At 43.1% G+C, this 15,468-nt stretch overlaps 1 protein-coding gene across 4 annotated transcripts in view; it reads left to right on the top strand.

The window, feature by feature from the left end:
- The window catches only part of atp6v1h (ATPase H+ transporting V1 subunit H), a 141,926-nt gene that overhangs the window by 35,160 nt on the left and 91,298 nt on the right, over positions 1 to 15,468 (top strand). For 2 of the 4 annotated variants that reach the window (XM_038809351.1, XM_038809354.1), the window contains exons 6-7: positions 2,470 to 2,574; positions 5,431 to 5,478. The exons of 1 other annotated variant lie outside the window; for it this stretch is intronic. In XM_038809351.1, the coding sequence (XP_038665279.1) occupies positions 2,470 to 2,574; positions 5,431 to 5,478 (153 nt within the window). The remainder of the gene's footprint in view (positions 1 to 2,469; positions 2,575 to 5,430; positions 5,479 to 15,468) is intronic. One more of the 4 variants, XM_038809352.1, reaches the window with a different exon arrangement.

The following is a 15,468-nucleotide window of genomic DNA, read 5'->3' as shown; positions in this document are numbered from 1 at the left end:
CTTGTCTGAAGGCGTAATTTTTTTCCCGCATGTACATTGATAACACCAACTCCCACTACTCCGCTGTTCCTAAATGACCAGACTGCTTATCCGACATGTGACACTAGGTGACCAGAAATTTCCTTCAATTAAATATTGGGAAGACTGAAACCATTCTTTCTGGTTCTCGCTCCCAACTCCGTTACCTATCTACTGACTCCATCCCTCCCCCTGGCAACAGTATTAAGATTAAGTCTGTCACATTTGATCCTAAGATGAGCTTCCAACCTCGTGTCTGTAACATTACTCTGTTTTTGCCCTTGTCTCAACACATCTGATGAAACCCTTATCGATGTCTCATCTCTAGACTGACTATTCTAATGCACGCCTGTCTGGTCTCCCACATTCTACCCTCCATAAGCTTGGGGTCATTCAAAACTCTGATACGCATGCCTTAACTTGTAGAAAATCCCATTCTGCTATCAACCCTGTGCTCGCTGATCTTTATTGGCTCCTAGTTGAGAAATGTCTTGATCTTAAAATTTCCATCCTTGTTTTCAAATTCCTCCATGGAACTGCCCCTCCCTGTTTCTGTAATCTTCTCCAATCTTTCAAGTATGACCTCTTGTGTATTCCCAATCATTTAAAAATAAAAAATTGAGTACCCAATTTTTTTCCAATAAGGGGCAATTTTGCGTGGCAATCCACCTACCCTGCACATCTTTGGGTTGTGGGGGTGAGACCCACGCAGACACTGGGAGAGTGCAAACTCCACATGGACAGTGACCCAGGGCCGGGATTGAACCCCGGGTCCTTGGTGTTGTGAGGCAGCAGTGCTAACCACTGCACCACCATGCCACCTGTGTATTCCCATCATGATTACTGTATAATTTGAGTGCTTTTTTAATGCCTAGATCCCAAGCTCTGGAATTCTCACTCTTCACCTCCCGTCTCTCTATTTCACTTGTCTCCTTTAAGATACTTCTTTAAACCTACATCTTTGACTGAACTTTGCTCACCTGACCTAATATTTCCTATCTGGCTCAGTAGTGTTGTACCTGTAAAAACTCCGATGCTTTCGACCAGTTTGCTTACTCAAACGTTTTACCTAGGTGTCTAATAATGAGGAGAACAAACCACAAACACTATTCAAGTTCGGCAATATTTATTTAATACAATGAAACAATAAATTAACAAACTATATTCTAAAGCATGTTTTTCAAAGTGGGAGTTGTGAAATGGGTCGCCGAAAGGTCTGCAAATGTGATCCCTGAGGATTGCCTGACCTTGTTTCCCATTTTGTCCCTGGGTGAATTCTGACTGCAGTACAGTATATGACCACTTGAGGCTGATGTAGAGGCCGGTGTCGTGGACTTTCTGACTCCCTGGGTCACTCTTTTATATTCACTGCCACCAAGTCAGCCTCCAGCAGTCACTTCCGTTTCTGAAGCAGATGATCAGTCAGGTTAGGCAACACCTACGTCTCCAACCGATGAGTTTAAAAAGACAAAAATCAATTATCTTTTAATTTATTCCTGCAGATACTCCTGCACAGTGTTAGTTTCCAGCAGTACTTCGTGCTCTTTTCCAGGCCTGCATCTCCCACCCAAAACCAAGTGACTGCTGACTGGAATATATTTCCCCAAATACCCGTCAGTAACTCATAGCTGGAACACTGCCATATACATGATTTCGCAGATAATTCTTGTGTTGCCTGTGGTGATCTCCCCACCTTTCAATTGGTCCATTGTCGCAAAGCTGATTTATTTTTGTCCCATTCTGAACTCTGCGGCGACGGGTGTGGGTTTGGGAACTCCAACCAACCCAGTCAGGGGAGAAATGCATCTGTTGAAGTACAGCTTACCTACAGAGACCAACTTTTGCTTCTATTCTTTGCCGTATTAAATAAGCATACACCTATGTTGCAGAATGACAGATTCAACCCATATTTGATTATCCTTTGAAATTGGGAAAACCATAGATTAGTGCATAAAGTATGGATTTGGAGTGCAGATTATTTGACAGCTGCTGAAGAAAAGTTAATTTATATTCTTATAACAAGTGCATTCATTTTATTTCTTCAAACTTTGGATGCAGTGAAGGAAAATTCATGGAGATGTATCTATGTATGCCCCTGAGGCCAGATTACCATTCTCTATGGATACAGTTTTAATGTGAGACTTGTTTTTGGATTTTCTTCCTTTCTCAGTCTTAGCCCCATATCTACTTTCATTTATGGAAAAGTGAAATTATTAATATAATCTCAAGTGGTTCATCATATATGAATACAAATGAAGGTACTTAAGTACAAAAGTCAATTGTCAATTATCTTCAGTTTCTGCATTTGAACATTAAATAAATGTGGTTTGATTTCTAACTTCCTACATTTTTTCTAACAATTAAAATTGAAAATGCGAACGAAAAGATGATCCAAATTTATATCCATTTCAAACGTCAATGTTTCTGAAAAGTTGCATTTTATGCTTGCAGGCTGCAAGAATTATAGCAAAACTTGCTGCTTGGGGGCGTGAATTGATGGAAGGGAGTGATCTGAACTACTATTTCAATTGGATTAAAACTCAGCTGAGTTCCCAGGTAATTATTGGGCGAATTAAATATTTAATGTTGGGCTTAATCCACTCGATACAATGTTTGTAAGGTAAAGGTTAGTGACCGTGTCATTTCCCTCATAAGAGTGTCAGTGTATAAAATAAGCTTGCTGGCAACTGCATTGATCCTACTGCTGGAAAACACTACAGATGCGGTCACTGGCACAAGTCATTTCCTGTGGATTCTAAAACACAACATGGTCTAAGCCATTTTTAAAAAAATGTCGTCATTTCCTATTTCATGCCAAATAAAGACATAAGGTGGAAGTCTCCCAAAAGGTGACACTTTGGGCATGCAAACGAGTGTGAATTAGACCGACTATTCCTGTGTGGAACCGGTTGCCCTTCCCACACTTAAGTAATTTTTTTGGAGCCTGGGGTGATTTGTACCGAAAATTAAATGTGTGGGACTGGAAGATGTAGGCCAGACTGGAGCCTCCCGAGATAGGTCGCCTCTATCTCCAAATAATGCTACAGCAGCACCCCAGGTGAGTGGTACCCTTCTATGGGGTTGTCAAAGGCCCTGCCCTGTAAGTCTGATGCCCCACCCTGTAACCCCCTGCTCCTTGACAGTGCCCACCTGGCACCCCTGCCGTGCCTACCTGGTTCTGACCACCTGGGGGCTACAATGGTCTCTGTGCCCCTGGTGTGATCAAGTCTGGCCTCCATTTCTGGAGACCGGTAGTGGTTCGCGCCAGCTTCACTTTGCGGCAGTGGACATGAGAACTGCAGGAGTTGGGAGAAATTGGCTTCAAGCTGATTCTGCATATTTAAATGAGAATGTAATAAACCTTGCATCTGCTCGCAGTGCCTGGGTGTATTTAGAAACTGGCACCTGGCGCAAATCCTTTTTTCGTGCCTCTCTCTAAATTCTCCCGACATAGCGGGATACGTGACTAGAGAATTGCCCCGTTAATCTTTAAGTATTGTTACTCCATCCTGATGATTATTGTGACCCCTCTATGCTGCACTGTTGGTATTTGTTAGGTTTTATGCGAGGATGCGCACCTCTGTGCCTTAGCAGTGGTTTCCAGTGCAGAACAAATATATTATCTGTGCCATGCTCACTTGATGGATGTCTTGAAACAAGCTTGTAGCTCGCCTATGATTTCACTGTCTGTCCTCCCAACCCTGTCTAGGAAATCCTCTGTTCATTGGCCCTTGACTCTACCCTACTGGGGATTTCTCTTTTTGGGTGGTAACTGTGACAATTTAATGTTCGTGTGACTGAGATTATTGCTATGTTAGCTTTCACATTTTATCATTTACGCTGAGGGCAAAATGATTTGTTTGCCTAAGTTTTGTGACGATTAACCGTTTTTTAGGTTGTATGATAGTCAAACAACCTTGTGCTGTACTAATACAGAAAGGTGACTATACTGTGATAAATAAATCCAGATGTATGAGCTTACAACAGTTTGTCTGTTGATAGTTATCATATGTTTGGTTAGTTCAAAAGTAATTACCGAAAATACATATTTTATACGGATTCAATATGAAAGAACAGTCATTTACTTTACGAAGACATATCTTATGTTTGTTTGGAGTTTACTGACATTGACTCTTAAAATTTGTACCATTTTAATATGGTGTTATCCACGGCGCTGATTGTCTCTGCCCCTGCGCCCAGGCATGGCAAGTGGTGATGGCTGGCAGCCTCCTTCCTGGGCCAGGGTACAGGATCATCCGCCTCTGTATCCTGAAGGGTCTCCAGCTCTGTTCATGAAGCGTGGGGCCGTGCGTCTTGCTGCCATCGTGTTCACAGTTTTCTTACAAGTAACAGCAGAAAAATTTGGAATTTACCCATCATTTTGACGCTTTTGATAAAGGGAAACAAATTCCAATTCCAGTTACCAATTTCACTGAAAGTTTCATCTCCGGACTAGTGACATCAGGTCTACGAGCAAGAATAGTTTGATGATAAAACTTCCTCCCCCAATTTCCCTTCCAATAAAACACACAATTAAACTATTCTCCCACCCACTAATAGTCCAATTCATGACCGACAGTACTCTCCACAAACACACTGCCATGGTGAGGGGCCACGAGATCGGGGTGCCCCCCCCAGCCGGAGGGTGGCAGAACCCCACCCTGCACCACATGTCGATACCCATACCCGCCCTGTTCAGAGGCCACCAGGTACCCACCCCTCCAGAAGAAAGCTGGCCACAACCACCAGGAGCTGGAGGGGTACCGCCGGCCTTGTGGACCCTCACCATGGCAAGTGTTTGTGGAGTGTGGAGAGTGAAGTGTATGGTTGGCTTAAGCTTGTCTGACTCCTGAGTGCTAATTGCAAATCTCTCACCGATTCTCATTGGTATCAATTGTGTTCCACATGGCGTCGGAGCTAACCTCTCCACAGTAGCTGAATCGGTCCAGGTGCAGTGCCAGTTTTGCTGCCGTGGAACTCCTGAATTCTGCTCTGATGTCAACACTTAGTTTCAGAAATGGAGAATCCTGCCCATTTGTAGGTTGTTTTATGCCACTTAAAAACTTTATGGTCACTTACACTTTTCATGGAAGAAGTTGGCAAATTTCAGATTTGACTTTTGTGATGTATTACTTAATTTTAAGTAGTGAGAGCTGGTGTTTTTTTTACGTATAGATAGGATAAATTTATGTGCCCTTGTGTGCCCCTTAAGTGAATTTTGTTCATTAACTGGTGCATTGTGCAGAAATGTTATAATTGTCATGTAACTAAGATGGAATCTGATTATGTGGTAGTGCTACACTAATGCACTGTGTGTATGTTCATTGGTTTCATCTTGCTAATTAAAATATTGATGTATTTCTACTGGAATTCTATTTCTACAAAACATAAGTCATTTTTATTTTTTGGTAGAAGTTGCGTGCTGTGGGGTCTGAAGCAGGAACAGTTTCACCAAGTGAGGTAAGCTGAAGAGTAAAAGTTGGGAATGGTATCTGGAAAGTAGCATAATTTGTGCAGCTTTCTGACATCTTGGCACAATGCTGTCAGTCATGAATTGGATTATTAGTGGGTGGGAAATTCAAGGAGGGGGAATAGTTAAATGCTGTGTTTTATTGGAACGGAAATTGGGGGAGGAAGTTTTATTATCAAACTGTTCTTGCTCGTTCATGGACCTGATGTCACTCTAGTCCTGAGATGAAACTTTCAGTGAAATTGGTAACTGGAATTGGAATTTGTTTCCCTTTATCAAAAGCATCAAAATGATGGGTAAATTCCAAATTTTTCTGCTGTTACTTGTAAGAAAACTATTAAATTCACCTGATTATTTCTGTAAATACACCCTGTGGACTATGAAATTTTGCAATACAAAATGTTAAATTATCTGTATTTTGTCATCTAATATTAATTAGATCTTATCCCTCAACTCTTCTGCTACCTCTTGTCAGGCTCCTTCTTCCTGACATTTGATGCTCAATTCAGTGATTCCCAAATGGATTTTGTTTGAAGAACCCTATTTCAAATTGATTAGTCTGTGACAAACCCCCAATTTAATCTATCTACGTATTGATTCAGGCAGTGATCAGACAGACCAGAGATAAAGAATTGGGATAATTCCACTAACATTCTTGGTATCTAGTAGTGTTTTTCAAATTATCCCCAGGACCTACTTTTACCAAACGGCTGACTTTCACGACCAATGCCAACCTTCGCAACATCCCATTTTCACTTGCCTTTAATGTGATAGGTGAGCCCACTTGGCCCTCACACAATCTCATTCCAATTAGGTACACAGGAGGAGCGGCAATGCGTATATCAAGTGCAGAGTTCAGCTGGTTCCTTTGTGCTGTCTTCATCCATGTGAGGATGGAAAATCCAGCCTCGCACATGCATGTCATTGTGAAGGACAATAGAAACAAAATGCTTGCTTTACTCGCCACTGAATACTCCTCTGAGATGCTACTCTAGAAGAAGGCTGACCGCCTCATGGACTTGTACGTTTCTTTTCCTATTGAGGGCAATTTAGCATGGCCAATCCACCTATCCTGCCCAATTTTGGGTTGTGGGGGTGAGACCCACACACACACTGGGAGAATGTGCAAACTCCAAACAGTCAGTGACTTGGTGCCTGGATCGAACTTGGTGCCTTGGCATCGCAGGCAGCAGTGGCATGTTTTTAATGTGCTGTCACAGGTGAGGTGCAGAAGTTCAGTCTCTTCATTTGGAGTCAGATGTAAGTTAATAATTGACTCTGTGGTCTCAAACTCCAGGATTTTTAACCCACCACTTTTTCAAATTCTGAAACTCTGGAAAATAGTGATTTTAAAAACTGTTGATTAGCGCAGCCAGGTGCGGCTGAATAAAGCTTGCCAGTTTATTGACAGTTCCCTTAGTAACATTGTTTTCTTTTGATGTGTTGTAGCTCTGTGGGGAATATGCTTTATATTAATCTTTATTGTCACAAGCAGGGTTACGTTAACACTGCAATGAAGTTACTGTGAAAAGCCTCTAGTCGCCACATTCTGGCACCTGTTCGGGTACACTGAAGGAGAATTTAGAATGTCCAATTCACCTAACAAGCACGTCTTCGGGACTTGTTGGAGGAAACCAGAGCACTCTGAGGAAACCCATGGAGACACTGGGAGAACGTGCAGACAGTGACCCAAGCCGGGAATCGAGCTTGGGACCCTGGAGCAGTGAAGCAACAGTGATATCCACTGTGCTACCGTCATGTCCTAGATGAAAACTTTCAATTACTTTTTGGAAAGCATTTATTTCTTCACAGTACCGAAAGCAATACTCCAATATCACAATGGCCTGTGGCTGACCTCTCTCCTTCTGTTCTCCATATACTTCCAAATTCTGCTGCCCATATTCTAACTCTAGCCAAGTCCAGTTCGCCCAACACTCCTGTAGGTGCTAACCTACATGGGATCCCAATCCCCAAACAGCTTGACTCTAAAATTTTCATCTGTGTTCAAATCCCTCCCTATTTCTAACATCCAACAGCCGTTCAGCCCCCAAATGCTTTGAACCATTAATTCTGTCCTCTTGTTCATTCCTGGCTTCTTCAGCTCAGTGTTTATGTCAGTGCCTTTGGCCATCTGGACCAGTTCTGATTTCTCCCTCATTTCATTTATCATCTCGCTCTTCCTTTACCAAACTCTTCTTTGACCAAACTTTGTTTGCCTGTTCTAGTGTCTCCTTGGTATCAGATCTTCTTGATTATGCTGCTATGTCGCAGATTGGGATGTTTTGCTACACTAAAAGGTGCAATATGAACCAAAGCTATTATTGCTGTTGGCTCAGAGGAGAATGTTAACCAATCTACCAAAACAACTGCCATGCTGCTCTTGAAATAGAGCCAGAAGACCTTTTCTATCCCAACTGAAAAGGCAGATGAGATGTCCTGTCCAGAGGATGACAATACTCATCAATGCAGCTCCCCTTTCAAACTGCGCTCAGTCCGAGCCTAAATTCTGTTCTGGAGTGCGGTTTGTAATCATGATCTTTTAACTCTGGTTGTACTACAGCCAAAGTTGATTTCTTTACCAACTCTGACCTGCTTTGAATCCACTCTATCACAGGGAGCTGGGAACAGAAGAGGGGTGGAGGCAATGACCGTAAAATATTCCATTTCAATGGGGGTGCCACATCATTTTACTTGGATTTCATGTCTCCTGTGTGAGGGATATTGACATAATTTCACTTTCACCAGTTCCCAGTTACTGAACAACGCAACTGCACTTTCTAGCAGTTTAGAGAGTGAAGAGTAATTTGTTGATGACTGGCAAGAGGCAAGACTCTGATTAGATTTTCCAATACATCTCTTGGATGTATTAGGGCAGTAATGAGCAAGGGGAGATGCTGCTTCAGAAACTTGCTGCCAGCACCAAGAAGGCCTTACTGGAAGTGGTAGCAAAGGTTAGAAGCAAATGTAAAACTGAGTCAGGAAAGGTGAGCATAAGGCTGTATTCTCCCAATATCTCCACTGTTCTACCCTCTTACTTTTGTTCTTTCACGATGCATGATCAATCAGTCGGCCGATGTAAGTGCACCCCCCTTTCACACTCTTAGTCTGGTGAGGTTTCACTTTTGTTATTTTTTCATGGGATGTGAGCGTTGCTGGCAGCGACGAGTAATTTGTTGTCCAGCCTAAATTGCCCTCCAAATTAGGCCATTTCAGAAGAATTTGAGGGTCAATCATGTTGCTGCGGGTCTGGAGTCACGCAGGCCAGACCAGGATGACAGAATTCCTTCCCTAAAAGGCATTAGTGAACCAGATGGGTTTTTATGTCAGTTGGTCACATTGTTAACGTTGTTGACATTGGATTTTTAACACCTGAATTCCAATTCCATCAGCTGCCGTGGTAGTATTTGAACCTATGTCCCCAGAGCATCTCCTGAACTTCTGAATTACTAGTCTTGAAATACTATCACTTACCCCACCATCTCTCCTTGTGCACCCATGTTAGTGGTCATAATCCTCAAATCTTGAACATTGTGACTCATCTCTGAAACACTTTCCCACATCTTCAAATGGCATCATTAGCACCAATTCACAAAGGCATGCCATTCATTGTCCTTGTGCATTCGTCTGATTTTCACTTTGACTGATTTCACTGCATTCTCTTGGTCATGAACATTCCTCAGAGCACTTTGTAGCTATATCTTGCAGGAGACAAGCACAAATGCCTAGGAGAAGGCAAGGACCAATGGGGGACCCTGACAGATTACAGAAACTTAAGCGGTGTAGAAAGAGGCTCTTGAGCAAACAAACATCCTTCGGGGCCGGTGATGACAAGACTGGCAGCCCAGCGGGGAAGGGTACAACATTAATATTTTATTTTGCAACTGCTACAAAGCTTTCAGTTCGATCTTCGTTTTGATGCATTGGTGCCTCTTATGAAGTGTTTAATTTGAAAATCAACATTCTCAAAGTACGATTATCTAATATTATCTTGCCATCTGTTCTCCAGTGCCATCAAATTAAGATCAAGAGTCAGAGATGGGAAAAGAACAAAGGCATTCATGATCTGAAACCTTCAGAGTGCTCTTGCATAACACAAATGCAGCAGGCATTGGTGCAAACACAAAATCTTAGTTGATCCATCTAGACAAGTAGATGGAACTGCACTGGGTGGTTTACGTGAATCACATGAGCAAAGTCAGAGAATGGTGAAAGGGACAGTTGATGAGAGATCGCCGAGGAGGGTGCTGAACTCTACTATGAAGACAGAAATATGGAATCGCTGGAGGCAAAGCCACAGTCGCTGACATTTTAGCAGGCCTACCAGACACAGTCCACACTGGTAGAGAGTTGGATGAGATGGTTGTGGATGATGACACTTTTCAGCTCTACAATCCACTGTGGGACATGTGGAAAGGTCCATGGAAATTGGAACTGGCCTGCTCTACCTGCAGGCTCAGATGGTGATAATGCAGACTGGCTGGGGGTGTCTGCTGATTTTGAGAAGATAGTTGAGTGACTAAATCAAGGCTTGCAAAGCCTGACTGATTTCCTCCGTTCTTCCATCCTGCTAATAGGTCTCATTGATGTGCTCCTGTTCTTTGGGATGGGGGAGTGACTGAATGGGTGAAGTAAGTATTAATGTTTCTCAGAAAATTGGCACATCTCATTCATTATCATCCCTCAATCGTGATGATGTCTCCATTCCAGCTGGCCCACATAGCCCTTGCAATGTTGGATGAGGAGTGATCAGTAGTGCACAAAGTCTTCAATCTAGAGATCATTGCCAGTGTTACTGTTGCACTGTGCTCTGATTGATATGCAGCCATGCAATTTGAAGAGAATATTGCTTGTATGCGGCACCCATGGAGCTCAGAAATGGCCATCAGCCAAGAACAATTCAGGACACAAAGGTGAACTGTAGTCTTCCACTGTCCCTGCTGAAGCTGCAGGGGCACTACTAAATAAAAGTGGCAGCATTGGAAGAAAAGTAGTATATAGATCACATTTTGTTAACACATACTATATCGATTTATTAAGCCATTTTGTTCACAATTAAATATTCAGCACTCGCACAATTCCACTGTTCCGAGTATTGAATGCAGTGTGGGGCGGGTGAAGAGGGGATTTGTTTTTCGTGTTGGGACATTGGACCAGCGTATTGAGGGTTACATACCTGATTGTGAAGTGGTTATGGCAGGTAGAGCTACAATGTTCCAGTTGATATTGGGCCAACTGAATTTAACTGACATTGAAGGGATCACTAAGTTTGTATTCCTGGATCCCCATTGCCTGCATAATTATTCTAGTGTCATAAATGTCGTCTTCATTAAGAACCTCCAGACTTGTTGCACCGCACCGTGTTGTGTAGGATCTTGCAAGCAACAATGATCTGTGACTTGCTAGCTTGTGAATTCTGTGGAGGACCTCCAGAACATTTAACTTTAGCATTTCTATGGCTTGCTTGATAATACATCACTATGCTTGCATTGTAGCTGAGCTGTAGTTGAAGGAATGGTGTGTCGTTGGCCATAGCTGAAGCAGGTATTTGTTGGGCGGAATTAGCTCCTGTAGCCCTGTGAAATTTGGCGTTGGAGCTGGTGCGGGGAAGAAGGCCACTGCATATGCGCTAGTTGGTGCTGGCCCAACTGGACATGCGCGGACCACGTGGCACTGGGCTCATGCAGGGATCGGCTGCTGGAGCAGCTTGGGCTTCCCCACTGTGGCCCGGAGAATTGGGTCTCTGAACCGGCGCCAATGCCGGAGTAAAACACTCGTTTTTACGCCGGCGTCGGCATTGAGCGCCCGATGGGAGAATCACGCCCCTTGTTCCTAAGCTACTATCCTCTCAAATGGTCGCAGTTAGAAACATTGCAGTGATATTTGACAACTGGATTATTAAGACATTTTGCTAGTTCTCCAAAAATTGCTGCTCGGGAACACAGGCCTACATGGACCTCTTCATGTTTGCACAGAATTTGAGCATTACTGGATTGGAAGCCCTTCTGGTTCACATGCTTCGGGTTGGATGAAGGCTGTAATCTTTGGGAAGCCTTGTTGTGTTTTGCTGTCCATCACATAGGAGTGTTAGATATCAGTTAATCCTGGAAAATAATCAATCCTGTTGCATTTATATGCTGCGTACTGCAAAAACTCACCATCTTCTTTCATATCCCTGAAAGAGCCACAAGGAAATTCACGGTTATTTCTGTTGTGCAGCGTGACCATCTTGTCTGATCAAAAGGAAGTAATCTAGTGGGCTGCAGAGGTTGATCACATGCCCTTTCAACCATCGCCTTCTAAAGCATTGTTCTTCTCAGAGATTAAGGAAATTGACCATCTGCCTGTGTACCCTTTTGGAAGGGTCTGGCCTTTGTCACTTCTCTTCCTCCTCTTTCATCAGTCCAGAAAGTGGCAATACACTACCCTTGACCTCCGATGAAGCCAAGGATTTTAACAAAGCTATGCCTACAGTAAACTTTGCAAGCACCTATGAGTGCTGCAATTCTCTCCTAGAAATGTAAGCATCTAAATAAACATCTTAGATGAAAGCAAATTACTGTGGATGCTGGAATCTGAAACAAAAACAGAAAATACTGGATAATCCCAGCATGTCTGAAAGCATCTGTGGAAAGAGAATGGAGCTAATGTTTCACGTCTAGTAGACTCTTTGTCAAAGCTCAATTTACTGGTTTGACTTCTGAATAAGTAATGCTTTCTAAATTCATGTCATTGCAGTAAACTAGTACATAACCACAGACCGACTTGAAAACCATAATAGTGCTTTGACAGTCATCTGGACTCGTTAGTTCCATTCCCTAAATAAACATTGCTGATCCAACCTCCATATTCCTGACAAATTATTTTTTAATATAAATTTAGAGTACCCATTCCTTTTTTTTTTCAATTAAGGGGCAATTTAGTTTGGCCAATCCACCTACCCTGCACATCTTTGGGTTGTGGGGATGAGGCCCACACAGACATGGGGAGAATGTGCAAACTCCACATGGACAGTGACTCGGGGCGTGGATCGAACCAGAGTCCCTGGCGTTGTGAGGCATCAGTGCTAACCACCGTGCTGCACTTCTAGAACCACAAATCGGACCTCTTTGACAGGTGTCCTGGAATTTAGTCATTGTGTTGAGAGCATATTGGCATACTTGCCGCTCATCTAATCCTTTCCCACATGCCGGGGTGTTACTATTGAGGCTGTGGTGTCTGATTACAAAGCTGTTGATGCTCTGGTAAATGCAAATTACTGTCATGAGCTCTTATACGCCCTATTCTTCCCTGAGGCTGGGTGATGCTTTCCCTCCTCTAGAATTCTATTTGAAAACAAATTTTCCTACTGCCTCTTGAACTTCTTTTCAAATTTTCCTAGATTTTAGCCTTTGTGCCTCTTGTTTCAATTCTTCACAGATGTGCTTGCTGCTTGCTTTAATAATCTGTCAAAGCATTCTTCAGGTTTCCTTCTTTAAAGCTCAAAATATTACTGATCCTGGAATACCCTGAAAGGGTAGCATTGTGGATAGCACAATGGCTTCACAGCTCCAGGGTCCCAGGTTCGATTCCGGCTTGGGTCACTGTCTGTGCGGAGTCTGCCCATCCTCCCCGGGTGCTCCGGTTTCCTCCCACAGTCCAAAGATGTGCAGGTTAGGTGGATTGGCCATGATAAATTGCCCTTAGTGTCCAAAATTGCCCTTCGTGTTGGGTGGGGTTACTGGGTTATTGGGATAGGGTGGAGGTATTGACCTTGGGTAGGGTGATCTTTCTAAGAGCCGGTGCAGACTCGATGGGCCGAATGGCCTCCTGCACTGTAAAGTCTATGATTTATGACTCATCAGAAAGTTTTTTTTTCTCCAAAGATGGTGCCAGATCTGTCCGTCCGGTATTTCCAGGATTTACTGGTTTGACTTCTGTTTCACTAAATTCATGTGATTGCAGTAAACTAGTACATGGCCACAGACAGACTTGAAAACCATAATAGGGGAAGTTTGCATCTCTTTTTACTAAAGTCGTAAATGAAAGAGGTGCAGTTGAGGTACTGCATCGGGTTAAAATTGATAGCAGCACGGTAACACAGTGGGTAGCACTGTGGCTTCACAGCACCAGGGTCCCAGGTTCGATTCCCAGCTTGGGTCACTGTCTGTGCAGAGTCTGCACGCTCCCCCTGTGTCTGCATGGGTTTCCTCCGGGTGCTCCGCTTTTCTCCCACAAGTCACGAAAGACATGCTGTTAGTTGAATTGGACATTCTGAATTCTCGCTCTGTGTACCCAAACTGGTGCTGGAATGTGGCTACTAGGGGCTTTTCACAGTATCTTCATTGCAGTTTTGATTTGATTTATTGTGACATGTACCGACGTACAGTGAAAAATATTTTTCGGCGGCCAAGGGATAGAAAAACAGTACATACATAGTAGACAAATAAAGAATAATCGACAGAGTACATTGACAAATGGTGGTTGGTTCCAGTGCGGCGCAAGGGGTCAAACAAAGCAAATACATGAGCAAGAGCAGCATGGGATATTGTGAATGTAAGCCTACTTGTGACATTAAAGATTATTGTTATTAAAAGGCTGGCTTTACAAAAATTGGGACTGAATGGTATGCATTCAAAAATGCTGAAGGAAGTAAGGGAGGAAATAGTGGAAATACTGAACATTGTCTTCCAATCCTATGGATGGCACCATAGGACCCGAGAATTGCAAATATTAAACCTTTGTTCAAAAAATGTGTAAGAATAAACCAAGCAGCTACAGGCCAGTCACTTTAACTTCTATGTGATGAGAAAGCTTAGAGACAATAATCCAGTACAGACACTCTGGCCAAGTGCAAATTAAGGAAAGCCAGCTTTAAAGGTTGCTCTTGTTTAATTGTCATGAATAGGTTTTTGAGTAATTGGGATGGTTACCATATGGCTAATGTGCATATGGACTCCAGAAGGTGTTGGTAGTATCATTTTGAAAAAATATATTCTTTCACTAGGTGTGGGTGGCACTTGCTAGGCCAGTATTTTTACCCATCTCCAGTTGCCCTTGAGAAGGTGGTGGTAAAAGTTCTCTTGAACTATTATAGATCATGTGGTGATCAGCAAAGTTGAAACCCCTAGAATAAATGGGACAGTGATAGCATGGATACAAAATTGGCTGTGTGAGACGAAACAGTACTGGTGAATGGTTGGACTGACTGGAGGTGTAAGTGCGGTTCCCCAGGGGTCAATATTTGGACCATTGGTTTTCTTTGTGTGCATTGGGCACTCGACTTCGTAGATGTCCTCCAGGGAACTAGGGGTTTATGCGCGTTAGAGGAGGCAGTGGCCTAGTGGTATTGTCACTGGACTAGTAAACCAGAGACCCAGAGTAATGCTCTGGGGATCTAGGTTCAAATCCCACCACTGCAGATGGTGAAATTTGATTTCAATAAAAAAAATCTGGAATTAAAAGTCTCATAATAACCATAAAGCCACTGTCGATTGTCATAAAAACACATCTGGCTCACCTATGTCTTTTCGGGAAGGAAATCTGCCGTCCTTATCTGGTCTGCCGACATGTGACTCCAGACCCACAGCAATGTGATTGACTCTTAACTGCCTCCTCATGGGCAATTAGGGATAGGGCAACAAATCCTGGCACAGCCTGTGATGCCCACCTCCCATAAAAATGAATTAAATTTTTAAAAAATCAACTATTGAAGGAGGGATGGCAGGTTGAGCAGGGTTAAAAAAGCATTTGAGATCTTGGGACTTTACAATTGCAGCCATGGAGTACAAAAAGCATACAAAATGATCAGAGGGTTAGATAGGGTGGACAGCGAGAGCCTTCTCCCGCGGATGGAGGTGGCTAGCACGAGGGGACATAGCCTTAAATTGAGGGGTAATAGATATAGGACAGAGGTCAGAGGTGGGTTTTTTACGCAAAGAGTGGTGAGGCCGTGGAATGCCCTACCTGCAACAGTAGTGAACATACCAACATTGAGGGCATTT

The sequence above is a fragment of the Scyliorhinus canicula genome, chromosome 10 (genome assembly GCF_902713615.1).
Source record: "Scyliorhinus canicula chromosome 10, sScyCan1.1, whole genome shotgun sequence".
Lineage (NCBI taxonomy): Eukaryota > Metazoa > Chordata > Chondrichthyes > Carcharhiniformes > Scyliorhinidae > Scyliorhinus > Scyliorhinus canicula.
The sequence above is the reverse complement of the archived record's forward strand: the minus strand, read 5'-3'. Positions and strand labels throughout refer to the sequence as shown.